The following is a 26,695-nucleotide window of genomic DNA, read 5'->3' as shown; positions in this document are numbered from 1 at the left end:
ATACATGTGTCCTCAATTGAATAATTGTTTTAATATTACCATGCACTGAATAATATTTTGCAGAGTCCATGGCCTTCATTTTAGTGGTACGGAGGGTTAATGTTATCGGCACAAAAGGCCCGTCAAACACAAAAGGCCAAAAAAAAACAAAAAAAACCCTGATTTAAACAGCTAGGATAGTTACGGCTATAAATCGTTCAGAGCTCGGAAACTTTAATTATAGTCACCTACAATACTTCGGGATTAATGACTTTCTGAAGGAAATAAAGTTTATTTTACTGTACTTGTCCTTTAGCCTCATCTTTTATTGAAATGAGTTACTTTGGAATCACTAAAATGAAAGGTAAACACCCCTCGTGCTCGTCAGGGAACTCGTCTAGCTTGGAACTCGCGTGTTTTGCGCCCACATTACTTCAGCTGCTCGATCGGCTTTTGCTCAGAAGGATCAGGAAAGTCTAAAATCAGACCGGAAAACAGTAATATACAGCTTTGGTAGCTCGAAAGAATAACGTATTCGCGCGCTGCAACTACAACAGACACGGTCTTAAAACTTTGTAGACCGGTTTTTTAACCCTTACAGTGGCTATGACGAGATATTTTTCCTGACTGGAAGCCTTGTATTTCGGTAATTTCAAGATAAGGAGGGATGAAAAGAATTCTTGAAACCCCTCCTCTTATTTCGGCAACGCCGAGCCCAGATACCGTTGTGAATTGTAGTCCCCTGTTTGCATGCCTGCCTCTCAACTTCTCAGATTAACTTGCAGAGAACGGAGTTAGTTTTTGTTCATAGTTTGTTTGATATCAGACAAAAAAAGACCTTTTTTCTACCTTTCGGGATATTAAAGGAATATGCATGGAGTATAAATAGCAGGAAAAATGGGATATTTCTCTTGTTTTTATCATTATTATTATTAGTATTGATGTTGGTGGAGGGAGCTAAACTTAACAGCATTACAAAATCTGAAAAAAATATATTTCTCCTGAAAAACGGACGACATTTTACACAGAGTTTAGTGATTTTCACTGTTGCAGTTGCGGAGCTAATTTTCAAAAGGAAACATTGCCACTTTTGCTAAATTTACAGTTAGAAGTGAAAAAACAATCTGACAGAACACGTTTGCTTTACAAAAGTAGAAAATAGCCGAACAGGTAGCATGTAGTAATGATAGAAAAATGTTTAAATATTATGTTCCTTAATCAACATTCAAAGCAGTTATCTACATTTGAATTTTGAAAAAAATGTTCCGTTTTTAAGAGAAAATTAGTAGAAATATTTCCTTTTGATTAAAATTTGAGCTGGTCAAGTCTGAAACATTTTAAATTTCTTCGCCACCTGTTGATGCTAGAAGGTTTTAACTAGTCCAGGAAGGTACCCTTACTGCCCTCTCATCATTAAAATAAGAAACACGATTATCCTGCAGTGTAACCTCCCATAACAGACGGTCGAGTTAGCGGATACCTCAACTGAAGGACATAATTTTGAATTACATCGTCACAAGTTTCAATGTATCTTACTATCCATTGACGAGCAGTCCTCGTTAGCGAACAAAATATTAGGCCTCATGTGTGTCCATTATCGAGGGATGAAAAATACTGACGTGTATGAAAAGGTGGATATTTTCCCCTTTAGATAGAAAATGACTAACTTTACATTGTAATTTCTACTAGAAATGTTTCCATTTAAATAATCTCGGTTGCGTAATCTGGCAGAGCTTTCCCGAAAGATTCATATACCGTTAAAAAGAGTATTTCGGGAAAAAAAATTGGAAATTTTCCCTTCTGGAAATAAGCTCCTCCGTCGTAATGCACATCCGGGAAATTTTTAAAACCGCTTACAGGTCGAGGAAAAGCTCACTCATCACCCAAGCACGTGTTATGAGTATCAAAACACGAATTAACTCGTGACCTCCTCCTCCTAACCAGTACTTGGTCGCCACTCTGTCTCAACGAAAAGATATAATCAGGTAGTCAAAATTAACTCGTGACCGGTGAACAGCCTGTTAAGAGGGCTGTTTTCTTTTCTTTGGAACTGTTCGTAGCTGTTCATTTAGTGCAAATTGCTCAAGAAATTAGCAAATCACGCGAATAAAAGCCCCAGCACGAGTTGATCAACATTATTAGTCCCACAGCGGTAGGAAAGATATAAATGAAGATGGAAAAAATTGAAATATCCGTACAAGAAAGGTTTTCACCCATCGAGCATTGGACAATCAAGCCTCAAGAAACGTCAATAAAATTCCAATAAGATGAACAAATGGAAAACAACAAATCTAAAACACACATTTATATCCCCTTCCACAAAAGAAACCCGTTCTTTGTCATCTTTTCATGCAGAATACGCCAACCTTAATTCAGTTTTAAAAAAAGATCATAATGGCACTTTATATTCATCTTCAAATTCATGAATTCGAAATACACACTGTACAACAAAAGCAAATAATAAAATAAATCGAGAACAAAACCGCTAAAAATCTGTAGAAAAAATGAAAAGAGGACTCCTCTTTCTAACATTTCCAATATATACGCGCAAAGAAAAGCGAAACTTCTTTCGGAACAATGATCATGTGAAACTATCATACATTCATACATATATGTGCATGTGTATGGAGATCCCCGTATTATTATTCCGATCCGCAAACTTGTGCCACTCATGAGCAAATACACACAAGTATCCTTTTTCGAAAGAAAAAGAGGAGTAAACTTCTTTTCCCTCTGTCACCTCATTTGTATATAAATACAACTACATTTCCATAAAAAAGGACAAAGAAATACTAAGAAAAATATGGCAATTTCGTATACTGGATAAGAAAAATACGAAGAAAACAAAAAACGTACAAGGGAGATTGACTGAATACGTTATTTACGCATAAAGAAGCTAAGCCTAAAGGGTTTATATGTATGCCAATGCGTACGTACATGGCGGGTTTCAGCTAGAGGAAAAGCATGGTGTTGTTTCTGACAAGGCTAGCGGAAAATAAATAAAAATGTGAGAAAAAAAAAAAATACACACAACCAACAAAAATAGTTTATTTTTGTCCACAGAGAAAATACAAGAACCACCGAAAACAAAATCCATGGATTCTTTCCCAGGAATTCCTTTTCACTACGGCCAGAGAAAGCAAACATTAAATGCCCGAAGGATGAAAGGCTATCTCTAAACCGTTAAAGCCTCGGAAAATTAAAAGTCAATATATTTTTGTTTGTACCTTTATATACATCTGTATTTATTTATCTATCTCCGAGTCCATTCCGAATGTTGTTTTTTTTTCCCCTTCTCATATTAAGATATTGTTAGCTTTTCGTTATGAAAGGTTTTTTTGCTGTGAAAAAATTGTATTTGTCTTCATTGATCCGAGGAAGAAGGGTTTTTAAAAGATAAATTTAGCTATGAATAGGGCGGCCGGGGAGAAGAACCGACCGGGACAAAATGCAAATCCACTGATAAAAACTGGAACATCAGTGAAATAACTTTTTCACTGGGTGTTACAGTGTCAAATGTCTTTTTCTACTTGTCGAATTAAAAAACAATGTCTGAATGAATGAACGCCAGGGGCTCTGCCACCGGACTTTTCCCGTTGCCGAGATCTCTTCCAGCCCAGCTTCGTGGCAGAGTCTGGAACAAAGTGAGTGCACCTAACATTCTGAGTGTTGTGCTTGATATGTCAGTGCTGCCATCTATACTTTAAATTGTGAGTGAAGTGTAATGATTGAATATTCGTTACGATGTAGGCCTGTTGCTCTCTGTGGCGAGACTTTTTAACGACGGAGATCGGCTCGCATTCGCACCTTGAAGTTGGAAACCACAGAAAAACAACTTCAGCCGACCACCACTGTGGTGCCGATGGGGTATAAGGCAATGTCCAAAACTACCTATTGACAATAAATTCTGGGCTTTTTACGGCAGTTCCTGGGTCTTGTTCAGTGTTCTTGTACCGTTTTTCTACTAGTGAACCGGTGAAAATGTTCGTGGACCAGAAAGAATGAGAAGCGATCGAGTGTCAAGGTAGTAAGATGCTCGTCTACCACCGTGAAGGTCGCTGTCACTGTCCTGGGTTCGAACCCGAGGGAGGATATATATCAGATATTTTCCCTAACGAACTTGAGGCGACTGACAATAGACAGCTTCATTTCCAACCCCTCTCATTAATGGCAGTAGATAGCGATATGGCCAGAGTTGGTGGAGTAGTAGAGAAAAATGAGACAAATAATTTTAGCGAACTGGCGAAAAGAAATATTACGGGAAAAGGGGGATTTCCTAACTTTTTCTGTATAAATACGTATTTCATAAATGTGAAAACGAAGTTAAGCTGGGGCTCCTGCTGCCACCTATTAAAGAAAAATAAAACTAGCTGTGTTGTAATAATCAAAATGAAATTGTTATTGATTTGGAAACAGGAGTGCGGAATGTAAATAAATAAATATGAGGCGTAAAACGTTCATTTTTTTTTAGTTTTAAACCGTCTAACTTGATTTTACTGGATCCACTGTACTTTTCTAGCTCAAAAAGGGCACTAGAAAAAAGTATTTTCTATTATACCCTATTAAAGCCATTTTTTTCGAATCGGCATAGACACGATGAAGAGGGTATCAGCTGAGCCAACACTCAGCGAGGACCCTCGTTCCACCATTCAAGATTTCAAGGAAATTCGGCTTGGAGTTTATTCCTAGGATTGGGCTTGAAAATTAAAGATATTTTGCATAGTAAAATCCTTTGACATTGGATTTGATAATATAGCCAGAAAAAATATCAGAGAAATTCTCAGATACAACTCACCAGATCTCATATAACTCACCAGTTTCTATAAGGAGACGGAAAATGTTGCTTATCAGCCGAATCTCGACTGTTTCATTAAAGGAGCTATCAGCCTATCATACCAGTCTCTTCAGGAAAGAAAACATTCACTAGAATCAATCAGAAGTTTGAATAATTAATTCATCTAAAAAAAAGTTTCCTTGTTGTTGGGTTCAATTTTTTTAATACTTTTGAAGAAAACCAATTCCCCCCTCCCATCTTTTTCATGTTAAATTCAACTCACTTTAAACGATTTCATCTTACGCGACTGTTATTGCGGAACCAATTAATCGTGTGAAACGACGGATTCCCGGTATTCCCTTTAAGGTTTACACCGGTATGCAGTATAAAATTAAATATACAGGGTGATTCGTAACTCAAAGTTCAAACTTGGGAGATAGAAAACACAAAAACAAAACAGAATCACATTTTTTTTTATTTATACACATATATATAACTGTGGATGGTAAGAACTTTGAGCACATGTTGTCAAACTTAACGTGTGCACGTACTGTCCTCGAGTAAAGTATCTATAAATAAAGAGTTATTTTCCATTCAGTATTGGTTTGTCATTTCTATCTGTCTTTTTTGTGTTTTTGTTTTCTCTTTCTTCCCTAAAAGTTTGTACGTTGAGTTTTGAATCACCCTGTACATATAATATTTTCATTCCACATATCGTTGATTTCCATACTGTACATCGGTTTAAAACAGTGATTCTCAACGTGAGCGTTAACGCCCCCTGGGGGGTGATAGAAGCACCGGGTATAACATAGGATCGTATGGGTTGGATTGCGTTGGGGGATGATGGGAGAGAAAAATTTTTGAAGAAGGGGCGATGGGACAAAAAAGGTTGAGAAACTGTGGCTTAAAACCAACGACCATTTCATTTTAAGAATTATAACAGATGGTTATATTTTTATCCAATAGGTGGCAGTAGGAATCCTTGCATATAGGCATTATTCGTGTGCTCTTCTACACAAAAATACCGGTAAAGGAAAGCAAATAGAAAATTTTAACTCATTCATTAATGTTCAAAGCAACATAATTCATCCTTCTGATACACACAGATGTGTAGGTGTACAACTGTTGGTAGTTCCGCTGTCCCGAAAGCATTTTTCGGCACAGTGCATTTACTGGTGAAAAACCGGGATTGTGTTCCTGAGAACCGGGACGTCTGGCCACTCTAATGTTATTATAATTTTTATGAATCATATGTGTACATATGAATTGTTTTGGACTTACACTGACTTTTCTTTAGATTTATCTGAATATTTAGTTTCATTTGATTTTTTTTTCCCCTAGGGGCGAGCGGACTTCGTTTACTCAGCCTGGATGTTCCCCCGGCAGTTAGGAAAGGTGAGGCTATATGGCTGAATTGTACGCTCGACTTAGAATCCGATGAACTGTACTCGGTGAAGTGGTACAAAAATGATGTGGAGTTCTATCGCTTTCTGCCGAGGGACCACCCTGCGGGACAAAAGTATGACCTGCCTGGTGTCTTTGTTGATGTAAGTGAAAACGGTATGACACATAAATTTCCATGTATTGCAATCAAACTGCAATGATACATCGTTGCAAAAGTTAAAAAAAAACTATTTCTCCTATTGGGCGGTATTGCCCGTCACAGATTCCAATATCAGCTCTAACTATATTATGCATTAATTTTATTCGTATTCAGTAAATACGATTGAAATATGTATTCCGTTTTGACTACTACTACTTCACCAAACACCAACTCTGCCCCCGCTATATTGCAATTTATTGCCATTAGTGATATGGTTTGGAAGTGAAGGCGCTGTCTATCGGTGGTCGCCTCGAGTTCGTTAGGGAAAATATCTTATCGATATTCTCCCTTGGGTTCGAACCCGGGACCCTGACAACAACATTCACAATGGTAGACTAGCATCTTGCCACCATGCCACTCGGGCATTCCATTATGACTGTCTTTTATTAAGTTTAACATAATGTATTTCCCATCCCTGTACTACGGCCGACAACCCTTTTCTTTCATAGGCAAACGGCGCGCAGCGTCAAGGCCCCCAAAATTTCCCGGCCCTAAAATTATTCAACATGATATCTGATGTTCAATTTTTGAATGATGTTTACGAAATTTGAGACTGTGGTGAATTGCAAAATAAGCTAATACCATAGCATATTTTAGAAGCTATTTTAATTACTGCACATAATTGTTACTGAAAAATTATTTTTACCATTCTTAAAGAAGGATAAAAACCCATAATCTTGTGAGAAACGGCTCTGCCTATAGCAGAGTCCGGTCTATGACTTGAACCATAACTGATGCTCTCTATATTTAATAATCTGATAATAATCTGCTTTGATTGCCTATTAAGCCGAAAATTACACAGGTGATTTGAATGCCGCTGTGGTGGTCGAGTGGTTATAGTGCCAGACTCGTGATGCGAGGATCCGGGTTCGAACCCCACAGTGGTGGTCGGCTGAATTTGGTTTTCTGTGGTTCCCAACTTCAAGGCGCAAATGCGAGCTGATCTTCCGTTAAAAAGTCTCGCCACAGAGAGCAACAGTCCTACAATGGTAAATCATTCAACCATAACACTTCACTCATAGTTAGAAAAACTGGGGGCAGATGACAGCACTACACATAACAAGCATTACACAGAAACAAACTTTACGTCAGGTTGCACTACACGTACACGCACATTCCCGCATGTACCGATTCGTTGGGTGTTCCGCGGGGGGGGGTGCATGTGTGGTGTAGCAGTAGTAGGTAGGGCCTCCAAAAAATGGCTCGGGGATCCATGATGTTCTTAAGTCAGCCACCTCGTTGGGCAATTTGCCTGTTGTGGCGTTGTATTTGTATTTGAATGCGATTTTTCTACAAAGATTTTGCGCTTTCCCGATATATAGTTTTATTTATTTCTCGAAACCACTGATAATTTCTACGAGATAACTTTTAATAGGTGCTATGTATATCAGTTCCGAGTTTTTGGAGATTAAGTGTTTTGAACGAAATAATTATTTAAAAATTACACATTTTGAGCAATAAATCTACTCTATAATATAGAATAACAAATTCGAAAAGGGCGGTTTGAGTTAGTTGAGTTGGGGACGTCATGACGCCAAGGGTGGGATCTCAGGAGAATATGGTAGAACTCTCTCGAAACTTTCTTCAGCTGTATATAAGCTCTGCCACAGCGGAAATATGAGCAGTTTGTTGAGTTTTGGGATACGAAATCTCTCACATGTGAAAGATGCCGCTTGCACGGAGCTCTGTGTTCAGCGTGTTTCGTTAAATCTCTTCGTGTACATAGCCGTTATCCGGAACAATAGCGTTATAGAGGGATTTATCGTAGTAAAGGATATCAGTGTATCGGTAGGATTGTATCATTGGACTACAAACAATTTCAAACAAGATTTGAAAATAAAATTGTTGTAGAGGGATTTGTCGATATATCGAGTATCTTTGCAACTGGATTTCACTGTACATAATATAAGTAATAATAAGATATAAGTTAGTTACAAATACAAATACAAGGCCGCAACAGGCAAAATGTCAAATAAGGTGACTGAAAAAAAAGATGTCCATAACAAATATCGATGTCATATTTCTAAAATGCAGGAATCCAATTAAAAATGTAATTACAAGAGCTATAAACAGTATATATACAAGATAAAATATTAATTATTTTATATTATTTATAATAAACCTCATTTTGTGCGGCCGGTTCTATATGAATCACCGTGTAGTTCTTGACATTCGTAAACTTATTCCCGACACTTCTACATACAACAACAGCCACGGATCTGGAAAAAAAAATTAATTACGACGAAAAACTTGACATGTTTTTTATCCATTATTTTCTTGATCCCATTGTCTAGCGTCTGTTATCCAATCACTTCGATAAGGAATGGATATAGATGGATTTTTAAATTTGAAACTGTGCTAATAACTAAACGGTCCCATTTCGATCATGTAGCTCTTGACATCCGTAAAGTTATTCTCGGCACTTCCACATACAACGACAGCTACGGATCCAGAAAAAAAAACCGGATAGGAAGAGAAAACCTCGGTATAATTGGAAAGAATTATCTTCACGGGATTCTTGGAAAGAAATCGGGACATCTTTTTTTCCCCCTCTCTTTTCTTCATCCCCCCTGAAAAATCCCCGGGCCCCCCTTTTTTTTTCCTCTCTTTACATTGTACTCAGTAGAAAAGGATAGTTGAGACTTTCGTCCGTGAGTCTGAAAAACATGACAATACTTAACTTAATTAGGTATCCAAGAGACACGGCTGAAAACTAATGATGACATAAGGATCTGGAATAGAAATAGAAACGGGAATTTTTTATTTTCCAATTTTTTTTTCTCCAGATTTTATTCTTTTATCTCATGAATCGATGTCACACTCTTGTGCTTAACGTGCCATTCCCTCTCCTTTTTTTCTTTCTTTTTCAAATTTACTCTCCAGTATTCATTGCTGAAACTCATTTAAAGCTGGAGCAGGGAGAAGAAAGGAGAAACAGGAATGCGATTGCAGTACCAGTGCAAGTTAATACTGTCATTATGAGAGGAAAATGAAGAAAGAATTTTCACTTGACAGTCATTAGCACGTGGGATAGATTCTGCAAGTTTCGTCCATGTTTTTTTTTTTCCTTTTCCCATCTTTTAAATGGAGTTTTTCCTTTTCTCCTCTGCTCTATACAGTGTGTATTTTGTTTTTTTTCAAAATCTTCTGGAATATAATTATTTACTCATTTCTTTCAAAGATAAAATAGTTATTTATTTTTATATATTCCAGGTATTATCGTACTGTAGTCTGAATATGTTTCGAAACGTGCTCGTACTGAGGTGTTAAATAGTGTATTTTATACCTTTTTGGGTGTGGAATATTTTTTCAAATGCGTGTGACTACATGATCCCAAAATTTCTGACTGTTTTTGGTAGGTACGTGTTTTATAGCTGTTGTGATATGACTTTTTATCTTTAAAATGAAAACTTCATGTGACTATGGGGGAAGTTGAAAGTCTTCAGAAATGACCGGTCTAGATTAATTGAAATACAGTACGCACTCCCTACGTTGTATTTTTTTTTTATTGGACTGAACACAACATATAAAACATATAATCAAAACAACTGAGAAAAACTCAAAAAAAGACAACAAAAAATGGCATTACGATGACACAGGCACTCTGTCACCCATAGAGACTTAAAGTTCTTTCAGTGGGTCAATATTAATTAGATTAAAGAGTTAATTGGATTATGCAACAGCCTTGAGATGGCAACAGCCATGGATAATTTGAAGCAGCACCATTGAAAGCAGAGCGTGTCGTACGTGAAGTTAACCATCAACTCGATATATCTTTCCATGTGTTGCTTCGATCAATTTATCCTACAGATTCTGGTTGTCATCATTATTACAGCTGAATGGAATTGATATAAACCCATATTACTGCGGCTAAATGGATATAAATCCATTGTTATTGCTGAATTAAACTTGTCCCGTTACTGTTGCTGAATGCATCTTGTCCTCTTATCGTGGCCAAAAAAAATCTTGTCTCACATTATTGATATTCCATGAGTATAAACATGTTATCCAGCTAAATTAATTCGACACTTAATTATTGGGAAAGAATCTAGACACATTATTGTTGCTGCTGAATGAATCTCGTCCCATTATAGGTCCTACACGAATATAAATCTTGCATTCATGTATCTCAATGATTATTGTACCTGGATGATTTCCGCCCATTATTATTGTTGAACGAAACTTGTCCCATTATCGTTACTTTCTCTGAAAGGAAGAAAACAACGATCTTTTAAAAAAAAACAACTAATCATGAAAATTATAAGACATTCAATATTTTATTCCTGATTCACGGTAGAACATAAACGACATCCACAGGAAAACGGAAATCATTTACACTAGATTTTTTTTTTTTCAGGAATTTAACCCTATCGATTGATGCAAACATTCCTATACCTAAAAGCGAATGAATAATATTGCCGTTGAACTCATCAGAAATTTATATACAAACGAGGTGAAAAAATTGAAATACATAACAGCTTTGGAAGAGAGATACAGAGAGAGAGAGGGGAAAAAATATATATATATAACGTGTATCCGAAAAAGCAATAACTTCAGAAAATCGTCCGACAAAGAACCAAGATAGAGATGAAAAAAGAAAAAATTCCAAACTATAGAATACATGGTGAGAAACACATTCGACAGGAAACGCCTCGAGTCAAAGGCAAAATAAAAACGCCAAAAGGACAAGGAGTTAAAAACTCAAAAAAGAAAGGAAAATGAAAAATCGCGATTTAAAAAAAATAATAATAATAAAAATAAAAATTATGTATGATTTTTTTTTTAAAAAAGTGAAAAAAGAAATTCAATTGCTCAAAGTCAACAACAACAAAAAGAAACACATCAAAGAAGCGTCAAAAGCGGAATAAGAAATCCATTTTTAATAAATTCTTATATGTGTCTGGCAGGTTGTATTTTCTTTTTTTTTTTTTGCATCTACTCGAATGGTTTTCATACGTATTTTCAAGTTCCCGATACGCAACTTTGAATTATAATTCAGTTTAAAATTAAATGTCAAAGCGCCATTTCTAGTACGAAAATGCCGATATGAAACTTCACTGAAATCCTGTTTCATTTTCTCCGTCCTTGTATCTTGAAATACTGAGAAAAAATAAATATTAAAATAAAAAAATGTATGATCCTCTTGAACAGGTTTTGAAACTTGATTAAAACACATCATCTGCCGTCTCGGTATACTCTTAAAAATTCAATATGGAGAATTTATTTTTTTATGACTCGAATATAATAATAATCCAGTTTTCATTATATATAATCCGAATTTCTCATCCTTTTTATCTTTTGTGGTGATATGGTTCAGAGGGTGTTATTGAAATGAAATATTCTATACTTCTATCGATGGAATCAATGGAAATAATTTATATGTGTGAATTAATTAAATATTGAAACATAATAAATGCATTGGAAATTTTTATAAGGAACTTTATGATGTGTTAATATATAATTTCTATATTAATTTAAAGATATATATGAGATATATATTTTATATATATATATATAATATTTAGAAGAATTTTTTTAGCTTTAAGTATCAACTATTAAAAAAGAAATTCAAAGAAATTAATGAAGTTTTCTTTCGATTTAAGCGTGAATTAACAGTTTATAATTTGAACTAATTGAATGTTGAAATGAATCAATTTTTGTTGCAATTTAATTAATGCTTTGATAATTTTCATAAATTTCTACAAATTGTTATTAATATTTTTTTGTCATTTTTAAAGAAATGAAGATTTTTTTTTTTTTCGACCACAAAAAAATATTGAAATTCAAGTAAAAGGAGAAATCGCGATTTAAAAAAAAAAAAATTAAAAGAAATGTATCTATTATTTAAACAAAAATGAGAAAAAGAAATTCAATTGCGCTTGAAATCAACAACAAAAAGAAACACATCAAAAAAGCGTCAAAAGCGAAATAAGAAATCCATTTTTAATAAGTTCTTATACATGTATGGGAGGTTTTATTTTATTTCTCTTTTGCATCTACTCGAATAGCTTTCATACATATATTGGAGTTCCCCATACGCAACTTTGAATTATAAGTCAGTTTAAAATTAAATGTCAAATCGCCATTTCTAGTATAAAAATGTCGGTATGAAACTTCACTGGAATCCTGTTTCATTTTCTCTTCGCCCTTTTATCTTGAAATACTTAAAAAATATTAAATAAAAAATATATGATCTTTGAACAGGTTTTGAAACTTGATTAAAACACACCATCTGCCTTGGGATATACTCTTAAAAATTCAGTATAGAATTTTCTTTTATGAATCCCGGATAATAATCAAATTTTCATTATAATCCGAAATTTTCATATTTTTTTTTTTAGTGATATAGTTCAGAGGATGTTAATAAAATGAAATATTTTATTATTCTCGCCTATGAAATCAACGGATATAATTTGTTGGTGGGAGTTAATAAAATATTGGAATATAACTAATGCGTTGAAAATTCTTATGGGAAATTTTACGATGTGCTAATACATAGTACAATTTTTAGGTTATTTAAAAAACAATAAGTAGAAGAAATTTTTTTCTTGAAGTATTGATTATACATCCAAAATGAAATTGTTTACAATCAAATCAATGAAGTTTACTCTTTCAATTTAATTAATCGTTGGTGTGAATTATTAATTTATAAATTGAATTACAGTAGTTAAATATTGAGGTGATTTAATTTTTGTTGAATTGAATTAATACTTTGAAAATTTTTCGATATTAGTTCAAATTGTTGTTAATATTTTTTGTTATCAAATAAGCAATTGAATAATCTATTATATGACTACAAAAAGAAAAATTGAACAAATTTCGAGAAATTAAAATCTCAGAAAAAAATAAAATCAGATTCCACGATTTCAAAACTGTGTATTATTTACAAAAAAAACATTAAAAATTCAGTTAAAAACAAAAATAAAAACACATAAAAGGAATTTCAAGAAACGAAATAAGAAATCCAGTTTTTATAAATTCTTATATGTATGGCAGGATTTTTATTTTATTTTTACTTTTGCATCTACTCGAATAGTTTTCATACATATATTGGAGTTCCCCATACGCCACTTTGAATTATAATTCAGTTTAAAATTAAATTGTCAAATCGTCATTTCTAGTACAAAAATGTCGATATGAAACTTCACTGAAGTCTTGTGTTCCATTTTCTCGTCCTTATATCTTGAAATACTGAAAAAAATATTGAAGTAAAAAATATATATGATCCTCGAACAGGTCTTAAAACTTGATTAAAACACATGATCTGCCGTCTTAGGATATACAAAGAAATTCAATATACAAAGAACTTTTTCATGAACCCCGGTTAATAATCCAGTTTTCATTAAAATCTAAAATTTTCGTCTTTTTCTTTTGTGGTGATATGGTTCAGAGATTAATCATTTTGTTATTAAAGTGAAATACTTTATATTTCTCGCCGATGAAATCAATGGAAATAATTCATTGGTGTGAATTAATTTTCTATTGCAATATAATAAATGCGTTGAAAATTTTTATAGGAAATTTCATGATGTGTTGATAATATTTTTCGGTTAAAAATAAGAAATTGAAGATTTTGTTATTTCAAGTATTTGCTATTGAATTATTCCTTTCGAGGAAATTATCTTTCTAAATTTAATTATTTTTTTTATTGTAACTAAAATGACATTAAACTGAAGAATTTATTTATTTAAATATTAAATATATCAAATAAAAAAAAATTGAGAAAATTAACGAAGTTGTTTTTAGTTTCACAATTTGTTTAGCGGGAATTAACAGTGTTGTGATAAATCAAATTACAAAAATGCTGAAATGTAGTAAAATATTTATGAATTTATTTAAAAAAATTTGAGTGAATCGTAATACTATTTTTTAGTTTTCTGTGAAAATAAGAAATTGAATAATATAAAATTTATCATCTTATCATCGTATTTTACTATCAAAGGGATAAAATGTTTGAAAAAATTAATGAAGTTATTAATTTAAATCTTTACATACCGACGGTTCTTTTAAAGGTTTAAAAAGAAGTAAGAGATAAATACATTGGGATAAATCAAGAAGCTATCCATACTTATATAAAGCCACCATAATCTTTTTTATGGGCAGTGTATTATAAAATGTTAGTTCGTCGAGTTATTCTCAATTTAATTTATCGAGATTAAAAATTGAGGAAATTAGACATTGAGAGAAATATAATAAATGCATTAACACATCGGAAATTTTAGGAATTTTATAGGAAATTGAAAGAAGCATTAAGTTTTTAATTTAATTTCAAAATTATAAATTCAATGCTTTTATAATTCCACAAGCATGTTTCCTACCGAAGAAAAGTTTAATAAAATTTCGAGAGAAAATTAACGTAGATAGTTCTACTTTAAATGAAAACTTATGTTTTGAATTAATGAAGTGTGTGAATTCTTCTAGCTACTGGAATAGTAACACAATTGATTCTCCAGGGATCCATGGGCCCGTTACGAGAATTTGGATATTTTTCTGGGGTCCATCGGCGTGAATCATAAAACAATAAATTTATTGAGATTTTTACTTTTTTTTTCATACTGAATATCATTCCTCGTAGTTGGCCCGCAGCACGAGCACAAAAATGTGTTAACCCCTGTTCAAACTCATGTAATTTGCCAAAAGTTCAAAACACTTTCAAAAATTTACCCTAAAATGGATAAATTCGCTATAGACATCATTGCATAATATTAAGATTTAGATAAATTCGTTTTTTTTAAACTATCCAGAATTCGTTCTGGGAATTTACGAAAAAATTTAAACAAATATTTTTTTATAAAATGCATGTAGATATTCAAAGTATTTAAGTAAATAAATAAAAATAATTATACTGGAAAATCTCGTTAGTTACGCTAAGCTGCTGATTGCATTTCAATGCACCCCCCCCCCCTCATTCCAAAAAAATGCAGTGAATCAAGTACAGGTTGTCTCATAAATTCGTAAGTACTAGAAAGTTCTTGAAAAAATTGAAAGAATCGGTACACATTGGTGTATAGTTGTATTCGGTTTTCCAAAAAACTATTGGGATTTGATTTTTATTTTTACAAAAACCAGTTAAATTTTTTGTTGTTTTGAGGATAATGCACGAAAGCAAACCATAGAATTCTGCACCTTCTTCAATATCTTTTTTGTGCGAAAGTTTCGTAAAGCTTCAGCCGGCAATACTTGGCTGAGGTAAAACCAATTCAACCATCGCGATTTATTCACTAATGTCAACATCACAATGAAAACCTGTTGTAAGCTAAAATTCAGAAATGAGCCGTTAATAGTAAACCCTGCATTCAATTCCAGTAATTTGCTTTCGTGTTCCGCTCTCTATCGACAAAAATTTGAACAAAAATCCTCTTATGTACCAAAACATTTTCGTGGTAAAAACTGCTGCAAATAACATTCAAACTCATTTAATTTAATGAGTTTTTCAAACTATTTACGAATTTATGAGACACCCTGTATTAGCGTAATCCGATAACTTAAAGACAATTTATGTTCCAATAAATCACTCTTTTTATTAAGCTCGAATGTTTAATAAATAATTATCCAAATTTCTCCTTCTCAAAAAATTCTATAAACGCTTCTTTTATCCCGATCATTTCCCTTAAATAATTCAAGGCATTAGGAATCTTCAAGACGTAACAGAAAGAAAATGACACCGAGAATCACGACCACGAGTTCGCAAATCTCGGGGAATCTTAAAGGATTCTTCTTTTAGGTTGTTTCTCTTTCCAGACGTTAATCGCAGCTGCGTCATCTCCGATATGTATTTTTACAAAAAAAATATAGAAAAATTATTTATTTATTTATTATTTTGTTCGTCTCTCTTGCGGCTGTTTCCTCATACTTTCCCCGTGTATCTCTTTCTATACATATTTTGATTCATACATTTTTTTTTCTTCTCCTATCTGCGTGTGTATGTGAAAAGCTACTTCATTTCTTATTTATTTTTTTTATTTTATTTTATCTTTGTCTTGTTCATCATTTTTGCCTGTTTCTTGGATCCCCAAAAAAGGCATTGGAGCGGAAAAACGTTTCGGAAGAAGATGCACAGAAAGAGAAGATGATGTTATGGGACCCCCCCCCCCCTTTTTGGCATCTTGAGGAAACTCCATCCTTTTTCCTCAAGCTTTTCCCGTCTTAGTTTTTAGCACGGAGCTGCTGCTGCTGCTATATTCCACCGTTGGGACGTGATGGTGGTGGCATCGGCCACTGCTGCTGTTTGCTTAGGATTCCCTGTCCTCTTTATTTCATTTTTATGTGTCTTTCCCTAGCTAAAAGGAAAGAAAATAATAAAATTTCTAACGTGATACTTACCAGGAACGGTTTGTTTTTTTTTCGCCCTGTCTATATAAGAGGAAGGAATCAAATTATTTAGTTTGAAACCTCTCGGAAACCTGTCATTTATAAGAAATTCCTTGGAAATCAGTGATACTTTTCCATTGTACAAAAAGAAAATGTTTCGAAATTTTGTGTATCTATTTTATTATCTGATTGGTGAACACATGCGGGCCGTACCAGTATTGCCGCATGATATTGAGAAAAAAAAGCACGGTTTTATTCAGTCTAGACTACAGCAAGATGCCCGAAATGAATAGATGATGTAATGTGATAAGATGCGGGAAGGTTGTTAATTATATAAGAAACAAGGGCGTAGTGGATGAGGGGGGGGGCTTGGGGGTCTGGTCCCCACCCCGGAATGTGAGAAAATGACCGAAAAAAGGGGGAAAGATGGCCAAATCTATTGTTCTATCACTTTGGTCCCCCCCTCCCCACGAACGAAATTTCTGGCTACGCCCCTGATAAGAAATATACCACAAAATCAACAAGGCTTGTAGACAGATCTTCAACACGATACTTACATAATATGAATAGTCAGGGCTTTGTAATTTTTACTTCAAAATTGGGAAAAGAGTATAATACGAAAGAAGCATATTTCAACAACATAATTACGTTGAGGCCACGCATATACACTTGCGCACAAAAAACATCTACTTGCAATTTGTTATAAATTTCCCCTAGAGGAATGTTTGCTAGCTGTATGTACGGTTAAGTAAGTAATCATCAAGGATTGAATTTCCAGCCTCAACGTCATGTTTCGTAAGTAGATGCACAGAAAGGGAAGACGACGTTATTGCCCCTTTGGGACCGTTCAAGTATTACGTCATTGTCAATCGGGGACCGTTCCGATTTGCTGACTTTTGATGACAAGGGGGAGGGGGTTTGGATAATGCTTACGTCATCAACCACCCTTTATGAAAATATGAGTTAGGATTCAGAGGGGCAGAGCTGATGACGAAATTTTGCTGACAGGAGGGGGGGGGGGTCAAAAATTTGTAAAAATTTGCTTACGTAATACTTGAACTTCCCCTTTCCTGGCATCTTGAGAAAACTCCATTCTTTTACCCTCAAGCTTTTTCCATCTAAGTTTATAGCATGTAGCTGGTGTTACTATATTCCATCGTTGAGACGTGATGGTGGTGGTATCGGTCACTGCTACTGCTTGCTTAGGCTTTTCTATACTCTTTATTTTATTTTTGTGTTTTTCCAAGCTGAGAGGCAAGAATGTAATAAAATGCCTAACGTGATATTTACTTGCCAAGAAACGTTGTTGTCCCCTATTTATTGGAGAAAAGAATCAAATTATTTAGTTTGAAACCTCTTAAAAACTTGTCATTTTCTAATACACTCTTTAAAATCAATGATACTTTCTCATAGTTAAAGAAGAAAATGTTGCTGAACGGTGTGCATTTTTTTATTATCTATTTGGTGTACACATACGAGTCACATCAATGTGACCGCATTCTCGGCACGCTGGGAACAGCAAGAGATGGCCAGGACGTGAAATGATGAGATGCTGGAAGGCCGTTATTATGTAAAAAAAGTACTCTACAGTCACCAAATATTGCAGGAAGATCTTCAACACGATACTTTAATAACACGAAAAGTCAGGCCTTTGTCATTTTTACTTCAAAATATATAAGTTAGATGGCAGCACCAGTATATCACGAAATAAGGGGCCAATCAAGTAAGCAGATTTTCAGCCATTTTTGACCCCCCTCCACCCCTTGTCAGCAAAACACTGACCCCCCCCCTCCTCCCCTGCCACCAAAATTTTGTCAGCAGCGTAGAATATTTCATATCTTCAAAAAGGGGTGGTTGATGACGTAAGCAACCTTCAAACCCCCCCCCCCCCGTCATCAAAAGTCAGCAAATCCGAAAACCCCCTTCCACCTCGATGCTGACGTAATACTTGAATGACCACCCCAATCATAATTCTGACAACACAGACACGTTGAGGCTACGCACCCAAACACGAGCACAAACATTTCTGCATGTACAAATTCGTTGTAAATTCCTCCAGAGGAATGTTTAAAAAGGTGCATGCGCAGTTAAGAGTAAGTAATCAACAAGGATTGAATATGCAGCGTTTATATAATTGCTGTTTTGGAAGAAGATGCATAGGAAAAGAAGTTGATGTTATAGCCCTTTCTCTTGGCATCTTGAGAAAACTTCATCCTCTTTCCTCACGCTTCCGATTTCCCTCCTCATTCCATCGTTGAGACGTGATGGTGGTGGTGGCATCAGCCACTGCTGCTGTTTGCTTAGGTTCTCCCCTCTTCACTTTATTTTATTTTTGCGTCTTTCCAAGCTAAAACAAGAGAAAATAATAAAAACTCTAACGTGATACTTATTCAACATAAACGTTTTTTTCCCCTATCTATGGGAGAAAGAATGAATTTATTTAGATATAAACCTCTCGAGAAAATCTGTCAGTTTCTAATAAACTCTTTAAAGATCAATGATACTTTTCTCATAGTAAGAAAAAAGGAAAATTTAGCCAAACTTTTTTTATTTGTGCGTTTTCTTTTTATTTGATTGGTGTACACACCAGTTTATACCCAGAGAAGTTCCGTACCCCCCATAACTGCTGTTTCCAGGGACACTGGGAGACTTTCGGGTCATTCAAGTATTACGTCAGCATGGAAGGGGGGTTTCGGATTTGCTGACTTTTGATGACAAAGGGGGAGGGGGGTTTGAAGGTTGCTTACGTCATCAACCACCCCTTTTTGAAGATATGAAATATTCTAAGCTGCTGACGAAATTTTGCTGACGGTGGGGGGGGGGGGGTCAGTGTTTTGATGACTTTTGCTGAGAAGGGGGAAGAGGGGGGGTCAAAAATGGCTGAAAATCTATTGACGTAATACTTGAATGGTCCCTTTTCAAAATACAAGACCCTCCAGTATATGCAGTGGTCTGGAAACTCTAAGAATGGGAGCGTAAAAATCTTTATGTTGGAAAGTGGCAAAACAATGGAGGGAATAATCTATACAGGGTAATTCAAAACTCCACGTTCAAACTTTTAGGAAAGGAAGAAATCGCAAAAACGAAACAGAATATAATCACATTTTTTTCATAACAGTGGATGGTAAGAGCTCCGAGAACTTGTAGGGAAACCTAACGTGTACGCGTACTCTCCTCGTGTGAAGTAACGCTAAATCCATCTTCGATCATCCTCCAGCTGATCACTCTGGGGTTTCCGGTCATACATTCCTGTGTGTATGATTCTGTTTTGTTTTTGTGTTTTCTACCTCCCTAAAAAAATTGCATGTTGTGTTTTGAATCACCCTATAGAAGTACTAACTTGTGGTAGTCTACCAGTATCACAAGTTAGTTTTACCAGGCAAAACTGCACATGTTCTAACCCTGACTTTATCGGGACAGTTGAGAAATAAGCATGGAATCAGTGAAGATTGAGACCAACTTCCCAATAACTTCACTGTATCAAAACTGTCTTTTGCCTGCCTCAATTGCACATGTGACGAAGTTATTTGTTGATGATTTTTATTATCTTATTATCTCTTATGTTACTTTTTCTCCCTCAAGCTGAAGAGCTCCAGGCAGGGCTGCGTATACCTCAACTCGACAAATCTTGATACAGAAGGACTATATCGATGTGAAGCTTCCGCAGAATCGCCAACATTCCAAACAGTCGAAGGAGAAAAACAAATAAAAGTTTACGGTAAATCTTACAACTTTTTTCTCACTACACTAAATGTCTGAAAAATTAAATCGCAATATATTAAATGATTTCTCGGATCGCTGTTTCGCACGAAATGCAGAGAACATGCGTCGCATTAATTTTACGACGTCATACGATAACCAAGTATTACTTTCAGCCAGATTTGCATCAATCGTCTTCCGAGATCCTTAATGAACCCCAAGAAAGAATTGAATAGCTCTTCGGCATCCTCTGTAGTACGAGCTTTTGATTGGGTTTAGGTCGAAAATCGGAAGCGGCCAATCAAAATGTCTAAATGATGCTTCGTGCTTATTCAAAACATTTTCCCCCCATTGTTCGAGATAAATGTAACAGATTTGATTCTAGAATTTTACCATGACCTGCCAAGAAAAAAAAAACGAGGAAGACCGCGTTATTGACACTGACGGAAGTTCAGGTAAATGACACTCATGAAATAATATGGGAAGAGTAAACATCCAATCGTCATATCCCACGTTTTGGAAATTTGCACGTTCATGCTTCTGGCATGAGAGAGTGAGGGCGAAACGCAGTAAACTCCGGACGATCCAGCTTAATGTGATGGAATGGCGGGCCGGATAACCGGAAAGCCGGACAGGCCGAAATTCTACAAATGCAGTGATCACTTCCTAATCCCATCCATACCGTCAAAATCATCCTTTTTATACCGAAACCCGATCTTATTCATATTTTCTGACCTACGTCTCAACTGTACTATTTCAAAAATTTGCTGCAGAAAAAAGAAATTTTAAAAAACAGCAAATATTGCACATATTTCAAGACATACTTTATAATGTCTAACTTAAGTGTGGAGTTAACCCTGGAGATATGCTCAACATGTATATGCGGGGTGCTTAGCAAACAGGGGTGCGACATTTTACTGTCGAACCGTTGATCCTGGAGGTGTATTTCAAATAAGAAAAAAAAATTCCCAAATAACTTGTAGCACTCAGATATGTCATTCATATTTCAAAGAGTCCTATAGTTATTGAAATAAAAAAAATGATTTTTTTTACACAGTCCCCGTGTGATCCAAAACTCAATTAGAAATTTGTTGCCCTCTCTTTTATGCCAACGAAAAAAAATTCATGTTCCTAAGTGCAATACTCACAGAGATAGTCGAATTCGAAAAACGGAGGAAATTTCGGAAATAACAGCGTTAAATACGGGTAATAAGGTTTTTCCGCATTTTTAAGGCTGTTTTTCCGTTCCTGAATTCGAATATCTCAGTGAATATTATTACACTTAGGAACATGTAATTTTTTCTTTCCGCTGGCATCGGAAGAGACAGCGCAACACATTTCTAATTGACTTTTGGAGAACACGGAAAATGTATAAAGTCTTTTTTTAATAACTGTACAATCCCCTTGAAACATGAATGTAATACTACATACAAGTTATTTGAAAACATTTTCCAATCGGAAGTATACCTATAAGATCAACGGCTCATTAATAAAATGCCATATCTGCTGTAGAGTGCAAAAAGCAAGAAAAAAACTTATTTTGTAAAACAAGAATCGCATCCCTAAAAAAGGACTGCAGACATTAATGGGTTAACTGGCGAAGGACCGAAAATTATCGAATATATTTTTATATTTTCTCTTGCCGAAGAAACATATTCATCAAAATGACGGAGCAGCAGAATAATATGGGGGGGGGGGACTGTCCCGTTAAATACAGGACGCATGGCATTTATTTCACTTGAAGCTTCTAAGTGGTGCATTTACTTCCCCCCCCCCTTCAATAGATATATGCATTATTCAAATATTTTCATATAAACCTACCGAAATCACATTTTCCATTGAAATTCAGAGACTGTCTTATATAAGCAGGTCCATCGACTGATCAAAACCGAAAATTCGATATGGAACATTAGGAGATATCGGTCGAACTATTTCCATGGCGGGAAGATCTTCTCTAAACATCATAATAATGTATAAACGCCCTCTATCTCATATTTACATTCTAAAAAGAAGGAAGACATCATTTTTTTTTCAAAGCCTCGTTATAGTTTTAAAAAGCAATATTTCTGTTTCTGGCAAAGTGTCAAAAACTGTATATACGCCACAAAAAAAATGTATGAGTATCATATAAAAATAAAGCGACGCCATATTTTTTTTCCCCATCCTTCTCCTCCAGTATTATTATCATTTCCAGGGGCCCCCGAAATACTTTGTTTGATGTATGGAGGGGGCTTTTTATACGGAGGTATTTACTATGCAACTAAATGTAGCGTGCTGACAGAGAGATATGGTCCAAATGTACGCTGGTACGGCCCTTGGTTCTAAGTTTTTATGGGTTTTTCTTGCCGTTGTTTCCTCTCTTCTCTCGAGTTCTTGAGAGGCAAGTACAGGGCACGATAGAGGAGAGAAGAAGAAGTGAGAGAAAAAAAAAAGGCATTTTCTAGAGTCGAGAATCACTTGAGAGATTTATGTCCCGGTTCCGATTCCATATATAGAAAAAAATATATATATATAAATAAAATTCATGATTGTGTGTACAACGCGCGGAAAATGATTCCTTACGTCCCGCCTATTTCGGTGTTTTATTCGAGATGCAGAAGTACTTCTCGTACATTTGGATATTCAGTATACGGTATATTACAGTATGTGTTGCATCTCATTTTTTGATAGTGTATAGCTCCATATTCCATATAGTTTCATGCCGTCGATTCGCGATAAGTCGAACTGCACTACTACCTCGAATATATGAGTAAGTCGAAGTTTCCCAATCTGCCCCAGAACTTTTTCCATATTGAAATTTTAAATGTTAAAACTTTTCCTTATAACTCGAAGTTTCCTTCCTTTAAGTCGAAGTTTTCGGGAATGAGAGAAATTTAAAAAAAAAACAAACATTTATAGAGTTATTGAGAGAATCTAGCATTTAACAATAGAATTCAGCATTTAGAAATAAATAGTATTTCGCATTTAACAATAGAATTCAGCATTTAGAAATAAATAGTATTTAGCATTTAAAAATAAATAGTATTTAGCATTTAGAAATAGTAGTTAGCATTTAGAAATAAATAGTATTTAGCATTTAGAAATAAATAGTATTTAGCATTTAGAAATAGTATTTAGCATTTAGAAATAAATAGTATTTAGCATTTAGAAATAAATAGTATTTAGCATTTAGAAATAAATAGTATTTAGCATTTAGAAATAAATAGTATTTAGCATTTAGAAATAAATAGTAGTTAGCATTTAGAAATAAATAGTATTTAGCATTTAGAAATAGTATTTAGCATTTAGAAATAAATAGTATTTAGCATTTAGAAATAAATAGTATTTAGCATTTAGAAATAAATAGTATTTAGCATTTAGAAATAGTATTTAGCATTTAGAAATAAATAGTATTTAGCATTTAGAAATAAATAGTAGTTAGCATTTAGAAATAAATAGTATTTAGCATTTAGAAATAAATAGTATTTAGCATTTAGAAATAAATAGTATTTAGCATTTAGAAATAAATAGTATTTAGCATTTAGAAATAGTATTTAGCATTTAGAAATAGTATTTAGCATTTAGAAATAGTATTTAGCATTTAGAAATAGTATTTAGCATTTAGAAATAGTATTTAGCATTTAAAAATAAATAGTATTTAGCATTTAGAAATAGTAGTTAGCATTTAGAAATAAATAGTATTTAGCATTTAGAAATAAATAGTATTTAGCATTTAGAAATAGTATTTAGCATTTAGAAATAAATAGTATTTAGCATTTAGAAATAAATAGTATTTAGCATTTAGAAATAAATAGTATTTAGCATTTAGAAATAAATAGTATTTAGCATTTAGAAATAAATAGTATTTAGCATTTAGAAATAAATAGTAGTTAGCATTTAGAAATAAATAGTATTTAGCATTTAGAAATAGTATTTAGCATTTAGAAATAAATAGTATTTAGCATTTAGAAATAAATAGTATTTAGCATTTAGAAATAAATAGTATTTAGCATTTAGAAATAAATAGTATTTAGCATTTAGAAATAGTATTTAGCATTTAGAAATAGTATTTAGCATTTAGAAATAGTATTTAGCATTTAGAAATAGTATTTAGCATTTAGAAATAGTATTTAGCATTTAGAAATAGTATTTAGCATTTAGAAATAAATAGTATTTAGCATTTAGAAATAAATAGTATTTAGCATTTAGAAATAAATAGTATTTAGCATTTAGAAATAAATAGTATTTAGCATTTAGAAATAAATAGTATTTAGCATTTAGAAATAAATAGTATTTAGCATTTAGAAATAGTATTTAGCATTTAGAAATAGTATTTAGCATTTAGAAATAGTATTTAGCATTTAGAAATAGTATTTAGCATTTAGAAATAATATTTAGCATTTAGTAATGGAATTTAGCATTCATTTATGACATTTGGCTATAAAATTCAGCATTTATCAACGGGATTTAGCAATCGAATTTAGCATTTATCCATTTAATTTAGCAGTTTAATTTGTCCATGAAATCTAGCAGTTTAATTTGTCAATGAAATCTAGCAGTTTAATTTGTCAATGAAATCTAGCAGTTTAATTTGTCAATGAAATCTAGCAGTTTAATTTGTCAATGAAATCTAGCAGTTTAATTTGTCAATGAAATCTAGCAGTTTAATTTGTCAATGAAATCTAGCAGTTTAATTTGTCAATGAAATCTAGCAGTTTAATTTGTCAATGAAATCTAGCAGTTTAATTTGTTAATGAAATCTAGCAATATAGTTTAGCATTTGTCAACGGAATTTAGCATTTATTAACGGAATTTAGCAATAAAATTGAGAATTTATCAACGTAATTTAGCAAGAGAATTTGGCATTTATCAATTCAATTTAGCAATATAATTTGGCATCTATCAATGGAATCTAGCAATATAATAGAAATTAATAAAATATAATAGAATATATAGAATATAACGGGGTGGTTGATGACGTAAGCAACCTTCAACCCTCCCCCTTGTCATCAAAAGTCAGAAAATCCTAAACCCCTCCCCCCTCGATACTGACGTGATACTTGCAATGACAAGGGCCGTCACTTCAACTTTTTCCATGGGGGGGGGGGGGGGGGCAAACTTTTTCCAAGGGGGGGGGCAAAGCACATGAACCATTTTTAGTGTATTTTCAAAAGCCGGGCCCCCACCCCCGAATGACGGGCCTGTGAATGACCCCTAACTCTACGACGTACAGTTGATGAGATAAAGGCCGCATTAGCACTTACAGGACACCCTGCATAAAAAGCGTTCTGTTTCATGTAAAAATGATAATTAGAGTCAAAATTACGAATTTCTCTTAAAACTAGAATACTCAACCAAACTTAGAATATATACAACCAGCGTTCGTTCTAACAAAAAATTAAGATTACGGACGAAAAATGCATTTCTTGTAAACTCGCCAAATATCTTTGTTCCAAAGATACATTGGGGGTTCTTCCTCTTTGGGGGTTCTTACCCCCAAAGAGGGGGTAAGAAACTCCTCTTTGAAGGACCTTGTTTAGAGGGGGACTTTCCTATTTGAAGGACCTTGAGCTAGGAGAGTTTTCTCCGAACGACGAAACTCTCACGTTGTCGATGTCACAGACCATGTCGCTAAACTCACCAAACTTGTCGGGCAATATTGCCCGACATTCCCGGGGCATGTATAAATACCTTTGACCTGTGTCCGGTCTTCAAAGGTCAAAGGTATTTGAACTGGGAATGTCGGGCAATGAAAGCCCAGTTCTACTAGAAACCATATCTTCAGGTACATAATTTACGTAACGATTTTTTTTTTCGTTTCTTCAGTTTTGCCTCAGGAAGACCCTACAATCCAAGGTAACCTCCCGAAATATGAAGTTGGTGATCACGTGAACGTGACCTGCCGTTCTGGGCCATCAAAACCCGTTGCGAGTCTGAGATGGTACATCAATGGAAAAGAGGTACATCCGTCTAATTTAGAGTTTTTCATATATCCTTCATCTGTAGAAAATTATTCTATTCCCCCTAAAAGTATAATACTAAGTTCCGAGAATTGTTTTATCATGGAAGAATGAATACAGATAGAACGTGTTTATATGGTGTTTCCATCGAAGTCATTACCCTGTGCAATTATGCATTTTTGCCACGGTTCATACAAAGATTTAAATGCGGATTGAAAGTTTTTTTTATTCCGTCCTCCAGTGCCTTCGTCGCTGCTCGCTACACTCCATCGGAACCTGGTGACCATCGGACAGCGAAAAACGCTGTCCCCTTAAACAAGATCTTTATCCAAGGCAAAAAGGAAAAAGTCGCATGTGACAAGATCAGGGAAATGAGCTGGTTGTGAAAAT

At 34.3% G+C, this 26,695-nt stretch overlaps 1 protein-coding gene across 1 annotated transcript in view; it reads left to right on the top strand.

Annotated features, from left to right (window-relative positions):
• Positions 1-26,695, top strand: part of LOC149083970 (uncharacterized) — an 86,675-nt gene that overhangs the window by 47,526 nt on the left and 12,454 nt on the right. The window contains exons 2-4 of the mRNA XM_089234337.1: positions 6,095-6,300; positions 20,250-20,385; positions 26,172-26,305. Of these exons, the coding sequence (XP_089090463.1) occupies positions 6,095-6,300; positions 20,250-20,385; positions 26,172-26,305 (476 nt within the window). The remainder of the gene's footprint in view (positions 1-6,094; positions 6,301-20,249; positions 20,386-26,171; positions 26,306-26,695) is intronic.

The sequence above is a fragment of the Pholcus phalangioides genome, unplaced genomic scaffold, assembly GCF_987345545.1.
Source record: "Pholcus phalangioides strain wild (caught in Gottingen) unplaced genomic scaffold, Ppha-v1.0 ptg000008l_1, whole genome shotgun sequence".
NCBI lineage: Eukaryota > Metazoa > Arthropoda > Arachnida > Araneae > Pholcidae > Pholcus > Pholcus phalangioides.
This window is presented reverse-complemented; position numbering and strand designations above follow the sequence as displayed.